The sequence below is a fragment of the Microtus ochrogaster genome, chromosome 10 (assembly GCF_000317375.1).
Source record: "Microtus ochrogaster isolate Prairie Vole_2 chromosome 10, MicOch1.0, whole genome shotgun sequence".
NCBI lineage: Eukaryota > Metazoa > Chordata > Mammalia > Rodentia > Cricetidae > Microtus > Microtus ochrogaster.
Genome location: NC_022016.1, coordinates 48,378,179 through 48,389,187, shown reverse-complemented (window position 1 = coordinate 48,389,187; position 11,009 = coordinate 48,378,179). Strand labels below are relative to the sequence as shown.

Here is an 11,009-nt window from a genome sequence, read left to right as displayed (position 1 = left end):
CCTGAGGTTGTTCTCAGACCCTCACACACACTGTGGCACAGGTGTACCTGAAATCTCACACAGATGCGTTCATGCATGGATACACACACACACACCCCAAGCTGGGCATAGCAGCGCACATCCGTGATTCTAGTGGAATTCGGGAGGTGGAGATATGAAGATCTGGAGGGCAGAGTTTCCTACACAGTGAGACTCTGACTCACAACAAAAGTAGAGACAAATCAGGAAAAAGAAAAGAGAAAGAGTTCCTATGAGGCTGAGTATCTCCCACACTACTTGACTCCCCCTTCTCCCCACAGCATTTAGGGCTGTCTGTTGGGTCTCATGCCTATAGGCTTCTGCTGGGATGATGCCAGAGATGGGCTTGTGTTGATGGTCCTCAGCCTTGCCTGACCCTCATCATCCATGTCTAGGCCTGAAGACCTTCCCAAACCAACCATTTGCTCAACATCTGAAATACATAAGCCCAGAATCCAGAAGCACATGGAAGAAACACGAAACGGTTTTGATGGTTTGTGTGTGGGAGTGGGGGTGGGTGAGGTCAGAGGTACGCTGGGACACACTTGTCAGGAGGCAGAGGCAGGATGGTTTCAGATTCTAGTCCATCCCAGGTAACATAACATGACCCTGTCTCAAAAACAACAGCTAGGAAGGGTCAGACCAGAGAATGCCACAGAGATGGTAGTGTGCTTGCCTCGCATACACGAAGTCCTTGGTTCCCAAGCATTGTATAAACTGGATGTGACTGAAATTCTCCAGTAGTCTGGAGGTGAAGGCAGGAGGATCAGAAGTTAAAGGCCAATCTCAGATACCTGAGACCTTATTATCTCAAAAAACAAGAGAACTGGAGAGACAGCTCACCTTTAAGAGCACTTGCTGCTCTTGTAAAGGACCTGAGTTTGGTTCCCAGCACTAATATATGGACTCACAACTGCCCTTAACTCCAGCTTCATGGGATCTGATGTCCTCTCTGGCCTCTGAGGGCACTGCACACACACACACACACACACACACACACACACACACACACACAAAAATAAGGCAACTAACCCATGGGGCCAAACATCCAGTTTCCATTTATAAAGTTGAATTCATTTTCTGGACTGAATTTCTATCATGAAAAAATTCTCAAGGGTCTAAAATTTATCAGTTAACTTTTTTAAAGCAAATATTTAAATCATTTATTGCCAGTTAAGTCACAGACAAGCATCTACACACTATGGAAATACGGATACTTGCTACCACTGGGAATTACGTGCAGACATGCCAACTGAAGGATATATTACCGTCACTAAAGGAAAAGTCAAGAATTTTGAGTATGTAAGTGCTTATAGCTATAAAGTTTTGTTCCCACTATTTAGTAAGAACTGGGATTGGTATGTAAAACGAAAAAAAAAAAGATAGTTTGTTTTATTTTTTTAGAAAATAAAAAATAGATAAACTGAGAAAAATTTGTTCCCTTGGATTTTTATTACACAAATCCCAATAGATAACATACATATTACTACAAATTACTATAGCTAAAGCGGTCATTAAACTTATTAAATTAGTTATGTATTTTGAACTACTTGCTGAAGACAAATTTTAGCATTGAAAAGCCAGCAGAGCGTTGGCCTGGGGACTCTCCCATTCTGTCTGTAATGTTGGCATGGTTATTTAGGATAGCATTCTGTGTTCCCCTCAGCAAGACGATTTGTGCTGATGTGGTCTGTGGCTTACAGCAGGTCTGGGGTACTGTCCCTGTCTTTTTCTTTCTTTCTTCTTTTTGTTTTCCAAGGCAGGGTTTCTCTGTATACAGCCAGCTGTCCTGGAATTTGCTCTGTAGACCTGGCTATCCTCAAACTCACAGAGATCCACCTGCCTCTGCCTCCTGAGCATTGGGATGAAAGGCCTGTGCCGCCACTGGCCGGCAGGTGCTGCCCATTTCAGGAGCTGTTCCTTGCACTGGTACACAGATGCCTGCTTATCATTTTATAGTTGATAAGCCGCCCACCTGAATGAGCTGATCTACTTCGTTTGTTACACGGCCTGCAAAAGAAGCCAGATTCCAGGTCGGACCTTGTAGTCAAATCTCATGAATGTCATTGAATAGCGGCAGAGGGTTAAAGTCATCCACCTGCTGATAAGCTCTGGAGACTTCTTCAGGTCATTGATAGCAGCAGTAGGGGAGACCCCAGCTGGCAACTGGGTCCCAGGAGTTCCTACTTATGAGATAATTCCGGAAGTCCTTGCTCCAGACAAAGTCCACACTTTGCATAGCAGCGTTCCAGCCACGGGCACGTGGTTCTCGGTGAAGCCGCTATTCAGATGATACCAGCTTCTTTGACTTCAGTACTCTCACCATGGGCCTGCCTCAGGAAACCCAGATACCCGCTGTAGTGATATTTCATTTGTATTTTAATAAATAAAGCTTACCTGAAGATCAGAGAGTAAAACAGCCGCACTGGTCAGCCTTACAGACCAGGCAGTGGTGACACACACCTTTAATCCCTGTAGCCACACTAGTTTACCACAGAGACTGGGTGGTGGCTGTGCACACCTTTAACCCCAGCCCTAGAGAGGAATATAAAACGGGAAGAGACAGCTCTCGCGCACAGTCTCATTCTGAGGATTCCTGGAGGCAGGATCACATTTCAGATTGACGTAGAGGTAAGAGCCAGTAGCTGGTTGTTTTGCTTTTCTGACATTCAGGCAAGCTTTATTTATTAAAATACAAATAAAATATCACTACAACCAGCAATTAACTTCTTTACTTAATATGAAGTATTTTGTTGTTTTTTTTTTTTTTGTTTTTTTTTTTGTTTTTTTGAGACAGGGTTTCTCTGTGGTTTTGGAGCCTGTCCTGGAACTAGCTCTTGTAGACCAGGCTGGTCTCGAACTCACAGAGATCCGCCTGCCTCTTCCTCCTGAGTGCTGGGATTAAAGGCGTGCGCCACCACCGCCCGGCTGTAGTTTTTAAAAAATAATTTATTTTAACTTTATTTTATGTGCATTGGTGTAAAGGTGTCAGCTCCCAGGGAGCTAAAGCTACAGGCAGTAGTGAGCTGCCATGTAGATGCTGGGAAGAGCAGCCTGGGTCCTCTGGAAGAGCAGCCAGTTCTCTTAACCATTGAGCCATCTCTCCAGCCCCCTTGTTGTAGGTTTTTTGTTGATGTTATTGTTTTGTTTTGTCTCTCAGACAGGTTCTGACTATGTAGCCCTTGTCAAGCCCTGAAACTTGCTGCTATCAGGCTGGCCTCTAACTCACGAAAATCCACCTGCCTCCACCTCCTGAGTGCATGTGCCACTATTCGTGGCTAGTCATAGGTTTTTGCTTTGTTTTAAGAATTATTCATGAATGCCTGGTGGTGGTGGCACACGCCTTTAATTCCAGCACTCGGGAGGCAGAGACAGGCGGATCTCTGTGAGTTCGAGGCCAGCCTAGTCTACAAGAGCTAGTTCCAGGCCAGGCTCCAAAGCTACTGAGAAACCCTGTCTCGAAAAAAAGAATCCTTCCAGAACCAGGCATGATGGTGGGTGTCCTAGGCAATAGAGTGAATTTAAAGCCTCCTTGGGCTACATGAGACCACATCTCAAAAGAAGTACCACTGTCCCCCTCCTCCCTCCCCCACAAAACCATTTGTGCTGACTCTAGGAAGTCTGGAACGTCAGATGAGTAGAAGTATGTCACCCTCCATGCTCGGGTAATGTGTGGTGACAACACGGTGTTCTCTCTGGAAGCCTTCTTTCCCCCAGGCCCAGCTGGGTTTTGTTTAGCTTCCATTGCTGCATAAATAGAGTGACGCTTTCTGATTCACTTTATAGCGCTGACTTCATGGTCTTGGAACAAAACTGTGATACTTCCAACAGCTAGGACACTCTGTCCCCCCTGGGAATTGTGTGGGTGGGGCACACCGCTGCCGTGTTCTCCATCTTGAGAAAGTCAAGTCCACGGCACCCGGGGCAGCGCAAAGTAGTTCATTCTCCTCTCATCTTACCACCTCAGCTTTCAGAATTCTCTTTCTAGAATCTAATTTTTTTTTTCCTTTTTTTCTCTCAACCCTCAGAGCGTCTGAACATGTCTCCATCTCCGTGAACCAGCAGTGACCCATTTGTTTTGCCTTCTCCCAGCTCATGCATTCTTTGAGTCTTGGTAACGGGAATGTTTTGTCTGATCGGACTCAAAGCCGTCAGCAGGATAGCACCAACACTGAGCGCTCGTGATGTTGTCGGGAGGATCCTGGGAAAACGGAGCTGTTGAGGGCACACCTCTGAATCAGTCGCTATGCCTTGCCTTGAGTCTTTAAAAGCTCTCTGAAAGTGACCTAATATCCAGAATCTTCTCTAAGTATGAATAAGGAAATGTTGACGTTTTGTTAAGTATGTCGAGGTCTTATGTTTTGAACAGAGCTAGAATGCCAAAGGCAAGAACCCCAGCACTCTGCCCATCCTCCTGTGAGACCCTGGTAATTGTCTAACAAATCTGTCTTGTGTTCTCTGGGCTGGAGCGTCTGCTGAGAAAAGTTCCAGAACCCCAAGATGCCTTGGGGTTCGTCTACTTCCAGAAGCGGCTAGCGGTGGTCTTGGTGTTTTTCCTGGTCATGTCTTGAAGCCTTTCTGCTGTGCTCCATTCTGATGTATGGCCTTCACAACTGTCTAGCCAAAGGATGACCTTGCTCTTTGGGAGGGACCACCGTGAAGGAGGCAGCCGTGTCTACACGAGTCTGTGGGAAGAGAGGAACACTGAGCATGTCTCTGCCAAACCAGTCCATAGAAGGCCTTCCCCAGGAGGCCTTCAACAGATCCCTGAATGCTACAGGGGCTTGGGACCCACAGGTCATACAGGCGCTCAAAATCTCCCTTGTGGTGGTCCTGTCTGCCATCACGCTGGCCACTGTCCTCTCCAATGCCTTTGTTCTTACCACCATCTTACTCACCAAGAAGCTCCACACCCCGGCCAATTATCTCATCGGCTCCTTGGCCACCACCGACCTCTTGGTTTCTATCTTGGTCATGCCCATCAGCATAGCCTACACCACCACCCGCACCTGGAACTTTGGCCAAATCCTGTGTGACATTTGGGTGTCTTCTGACATCACATGCTGCACGGCCTCCATCCTGCATCTCTGTGTCATCGCTCTGGACAGGTACTGGGCCATCACCGACGCCCTGGAGTACAGCAAACGCCGGACAGCAGGCCACGCAGCAGCCATGATCGCGGCGGTCTGGGCCATCTCTATCTGCATCTCCATCCCCCCACTCTTCTGGCGGCAGGCCACAGCGCAGGAGATGTCCGACTGCCTGGTGAACACGTCTCAGATCTCTTACACCATCTACTCCACCTGTGGGGCCTTCTACATCCCATCCGTCCTGCTCATCATCCTGTACGGCCGCATATACGTGGCTGCCCGGAGCCGCATCCTGAACCCACCCTCCCTCTATGGGAAGCGCTTCACCACAGCACAGCTCATCACGGGCTCTGCAGGTTCTTCACTCTGTTCGCTCAACCCCAGCCTCCATGAGAGCCACTCACATACTGCCGGCTCCCCTATCTTTTTCAACCAGGTGAAAATCAAGCTTGCAGATAGCATCCTGGAACGCAAGAGGATCTCCGCGGCTCGGGAAAGGAAAGCCACTAAGACCTTGGGCATCATTCTGGGGGCCTTTATCATCTGCTGGTTGCCTTTCTTCGTGGTGTCCCTGGTCCTCCCCATCTGCAGGGACTCCTGTTGGATCCACCCGGCCCTCTTTGACTTCTTCACTTGGCTGGGTTATTTAAACTCCCTCATCAATCCTGTCATCTACACTGTGTTCAATGAAGATTTTCGACAAGCATTTCAAAGAGTTGTCCATTTCCGGAAGGCCCCCTAGTTGGATTTGGGGGTGACGTTTGTTTATCTGTTATGTCCTGTAACCCGACTAAGGTTGCCTTTTTAAAATTATTGTTGTTTGTCTGAGACTTGGGTTGATGTGTACTGTCTTGGGGTCTTGGATTAATCAATAGACTTGCTCTGTATTCAACTGCCACTAGACTTCTGAGTCACCTAAAGCTAGGCCATTGTGTGAAAGGGGACAGGACTGAAAATGTCCCTTAACATAACATTCTCGTGATTTTCTGGATTGGAAGAAATACAAGCTACAGGACTGAGGTGGGGAGCTGTCTTATTCTCTAGCAGGCGCAGAGGAAGGCCTTCTGGTCTACCTGGGATTTTTATACGGGGCTGTGGAGAGTGGGTAAGATTAATGACTTGAATTAGAGAGAATATGGAGTCAGAATGGTGGGGACACCATCTCCTATAGCTCCTTGATTAGCAAATAGCACCAAATTACTTCCACTGGGTCCTGGTTGTCCATAAGGAAAGTGGTACAAGTGACACACAGAGTGACATGGAAAGAAATTCAGAAGGTGGCATCAGGGGAGAGGGACCAGATCAACCTTCCTTCTATCTCTATCATATACTGTTTGGAAGTTAAAGCCCATCATCATGCCACTCAAAAAGACTGACAAGTATTGGACCCTCCAATCTTAATGGGTCACCCCGTTCTGCCCAGTCTGATTTTTTTTTCTGAATTATTTTTTTACAACTCATTGTCATCAGAGTTCCTAAGATGTTGAGTCTTATCAAATAAAAAGCATGAGACATAGTGAGCAGTGACGTCTTTACAGAATTGTTTTGTACATGTGTGAGCGTATGATGTGTGTGTAAGGGTGTGGCAGCCACAGTGCACTCAGGCCCTCGCCTTAAGCCTTGTTTGAGGCCGGGAGTCCCTTGTTTCCACCTCTGCCTTGCATATTCTGCGCTCACGAGCTCCAGGGATAGACTTCTGTCTCCACCTCCTGTCTCATCGCAGAGCGTGAGGATCATAGTCAGGTATGACTGCATCTGGCTTTCTAAATGGGTTCCAGGGATAGAACTTGAGTTGTCAAACTTAGAGGGCCAAACAGACATTCTGAGCCACCTCCCCAGCCTTCCAGGAATAGTAAAATCTTTGTGTGTTTTTCCCCCTTCTGCCCAGATGCCTAGACTTTCTACTTACCTCAGTTTACACACCCACTGAGCACCCACTGAGCACCCACCTCATGCTGGGCCCTGTGCCCAACTTCTTAGCATTTGTTAGGACAGCGAGCCTTGTGACTCTGGATACCAGGATAACATGACAATTAAAAGTGGAGAAACTGGGCCCAGGGCAAGATGGCTCAGTGGGTAAAGATACTTACCACCAAGCCAAGCCTGATGACCTGAGTGTGATTCCCAGGACCACATGGTAGAGAGAACCATCTCCTGCAAGCTGTCCTCTGACTTCCGCGCAAGCAATCAGGCAAGCACACATGCACACAATTATATTCACAAAAAAATAAACTCCAAAAATGTTAGGAAAAAGCAAAACCACCCTCAAGACCTAGGGCTAGGGTCTTGGAGCGCAGCTCTATGGTAGAGTACTTGCATGTACGAATTCTTGGGTTTGATCCCAGCACTAAACAAAAACAAACAACAAAAATGAATCTGAGACCCTGAGGCTTCAGTTCAAATCCAAGTGCTGTCATTTCCTAGCTGTCTGTTCTAAATCCTTCTTCATTTCTCTTTCCTCACGTGTAAACTGGAGACGATACTGTGTCATAAATTAACACAGCCTTTGACACAAAGAGGGCCTATCATTTTGGAAAGCCAGGAATTGATCTACTCAAGCACAGGCAGCATAAAATAATAATAATGACAGCCCCTCTAAAGTACCCTCATGTGGTCTGTGTCCCTTTTCTCATTTTTTCTTCCTACTCACCTTGCATGGGCAAGAAAGAAATGTTCCTGTGGTTAGATGAAAGCTTCACTAAGAGACATCTTCATAAGCTGGGCAGCAGTGCTGCACGCCTTTAATTCCAGCACTCAAGAGGCAGAGGCAGGTGGATCTCTGTGAGTTCGAGGCCAACCTGGTCTATAAGAGCTACTTCCAGGACAGGCTCCAAAGCTACAGAAACCTTGTCTTGAAAAACAGAGAGATAGAGGGAGAGAGAGAGAGAGAGAGAAAGAGAGAGAGAGAGAGAGAGAGCGCATCGGATCCCCTGGAACAGGAATCAAGAGGCAGAGGCAGGTGGATCTCTGTGAGTTCGAGGCCAACCTGGTCTATAAGAGCTACTTCCAGGACAGGCTCCAAAGCTACAGAAACCTTGTCTTGAAAAACAGAGAGATAGAGGGAGAGAGAGAGAGAGAGAGAAAGAGAGAGAGAGAGAGAGAGAGCGCATCGGATCCCCTGGAACAGGAATTAAACTTGGGTTTTTATGCTTGTACAATAAGCACTTTTTACCCCTTGAGCCATGTCCCCAACTCTCCTTACTGGCCTCACACTCAGAGAACTGCCTGTCTCTGCCCCCTGAGTGTTGGGATTAAAGGCGTGAGCCACCACCGCCCAGCTTGGTATATTTCTTATTATTGCCAGAGTGTGTGGCTATCACATTCTGTTCATCGGTCGAGGGGCATTTGAATTACTTCCACTTTTCAACTATTGCAAATGAGGTTGGGAATATCCAAGTCCAAGTTTTGGTGTGGACATAGGTTTCGAGCCTTGGGAGTTGACTGGACCAGCCAGAGGACAGCTGTGTTTGGCCTCCTGCAGAGTGGCCACGCCGGTTTTCCTTCCCAGTGGCAGTACGCAAGCATTCCAGTCTGTCCACATGCTGTGGCTCCTGCTATTGTCTGTCTTGTTTTATTGGCGCCATTCTAGTGGGAGTGACGTGGTGTTTCCTTGCAATGCGGCTAAGCTTTGTAAAGGGCCCAGAGAGTGAATCTTTCCAGCTCTCTGAGTCACTCTCTTTCTGCCACCGAGGCATGAACACGGCCTGATTGGCATGTAAATAAACATCCTCTATTGCTTACTAACGAGGCAGGCAGCTCAGGCCCAGAGTCTGCAGATTCTACTTAAAAAGAGTGGCTGCCCCATTTGCCCAGCCCATCTCTGCCCCTTCTTTGGGCATTGCTATTATCAGCTTTAAAAATTGTCATTATTATTGTGTGTATGTGTATGGTGTGTGTGTGCTTGTGTGTGTGCGTGTGTGTGTATGTACATAGTATGTGTGTGTGCATGGTGGGTGTGTGCATGTGTGTGTGTATAATGCGCGTGTGCTATAGTGTGCATATGAAAAGTCAGTGGACATTTTCTTAGAGCTGGCTTTGTTTCTCCACCTTTATGTGAGTTTTCAGGAATTGAACTCAGGTCCCCAAGGCTATACCTTTTTTCTTACCAACTTCTGTTATTGACTTTTTTTTTTTTTTAAAGTTTTACTTTGCTCTATGTGTATGAGTGTTTGTCTGCATGTATGTATGGGCACCATGTGTGTGCAGTGCCTATGGAGGTCAGAAGAGGCAACTGAGCCCCGGAACTGGGAGTACAGACAGTTGGGAGCCACCATGTGGATGCTGGGAACTGAACCCAGGTTTTGGAAGAGCAGCAAGTATTCTTAAACTTGGAGCCAATTCCTCAGGCCCCGTTACTAGACTTTTGAAAGAGGCTCTCCTCCCTACACAGCGCAGGCTGGACTTGAACTTGAGACCCTCCTGCCTCAGTCTTCCCAGTGCTGGGATTACAAACCCAGGCTGCCACGCCCAATTCCTGGTATTATGTTTTTATTACGCTTGTCTCCAATGACTACACTTAAGCAAGTAGTCCTTGCTTGTTGCCTGTCCCTCCTCTTAAGTGTCAGTTGGAAGGTGATGGTCTTATTTGCCATGTTCTCCCTTTGATCACCAGCATGCCACAGGCCTGGCACACAGTTGGTGTTCAATACATGCTTGTTTGAATGAGTGAGTAGCTGATGGAGACGTGGAATCCTGTTCCCACAAGCCTTCTGCTCAATGTCTTGTCTTTAAATTTTTGAGAGATGGCAATTGCTCCCCGATTAGGAACTTTACCCAGTGGAACTGGATCGGATGGGAGGCCACGCTGAGAAGAAATGGCTAGTAAGGATACCAGATTTACCAAGGAGTCTCCAAGGGGTCAAGTTAGATCTGGTGACTTAGCTTGCCTTAGTACAAGCCTCCCCTGCCCTTCCCCCTTCTCGCCCCCATCCTCTAGACAACCCCCTCCCCCTCCAGCAATTACTGCACTGTAAAAGTTAAAGGGTCAGCCACTCCAGGAGAGGTGTGCTGGGCTTTGTTTTTTTTTTTTTTTAAATAATTTTTTATTTTATGTATATTGGTATTTTTGTGTATGTGTGTATATGTGCATAGTGTGTGTGTGTGTGTGTGTGTGTGTGTGTGTGTGTGTGTGGTATTTTTGCCTCTGTGTGGGTGTCAGACCCCCTGGGGCAGTTACAGACAGTTGTGAGCTGTCATGTGGGTGCTGGGAATTGAATTTGGGTCCTCTAGAAGAACAGCCAATGCTCTTAATTTCTGAGCTTTAGCTTTTTAAACAAGGTCTCCTCTATCCCAGGCCAGCTGGCCATTGTTATTATCTGAAGGTGGCCCACGTTCTGCCCACAGCTGCGCTCGTTAGGCCACGTGAAGGACACACTGAAAATAAACTTGTCTAGCTCAGGCCTGCAGGTTTCAGAGGCTGAGGTAGGAGAATCCATAGTCTGAGCAGCTAACCGACATTACATACCAATTCGAGACCTAGCCAGAGATGTGTGTAGAGACCTTGTCTCAAAATTTAATTAGTTAAGATAAGATAATCCAAGCCCCAACTTTTGGGAGGCAGAGGCAAGAAGGTCTCTGTGAGTTTAAAGCCAGCTTGATCTACAAAGAGAGTTCCAGGACAGCCAGGGCTACATAGAAAAAAAAAGTTCTGTCTCGAAAAAAAATCAAAAATAAAATAATAAACAAAACACTTGTGGACTTGGAAGTGCAGTTTGGGGGTTGAGGCAGGAGGATTTCAAGGCCAGCCTGAACTATGCAATGAATGAGACTCTGCCACAGAAGATGAAGTTAAAGCTAATGTGAGGTGGGGCTAACAGCTCAGGCGATGGAGCCATTACTTTCTGTGCAAGAAACCATGGGTTCGATCCCCAACGCGATATAAACCAAGCAGAGCAGCCCACC

The 11,009-nt window shown here is 47.0% G+C and overlaps 1 protein-coding gene across 2 annotated transcripts in view; it reads left to right on the top strand.

Annotated features, from left to right (window-relative positions):
• Positions 1–6,610, top strand: part of Htr1d (5-hydroxytryptamine receptor 1D) — a 21,942-nt gene extending 15,332 nt beyond the window's left edge. For both annotated transcript variants that reach the window (XM_026782106.1, XM_026782107.1), the window contains exon 2: positions 4,047–6,610. In XM_026782106.1, coding sequence (XP_026637907.1) covers positions 4,729–5,850 — 1,122 coding nt within the window. In that variant the 5' untranslated portion in view covers positions 4,047–4,728 and the 3' untranslated portion in view covers positions 5,851–6,610. The remainder of the gene's footprint in view (positions 1–4,046) is intronic.
• The last annotated feature ends 4,399 nt before the right edge of the window (positions 6,611–11,009 follow it).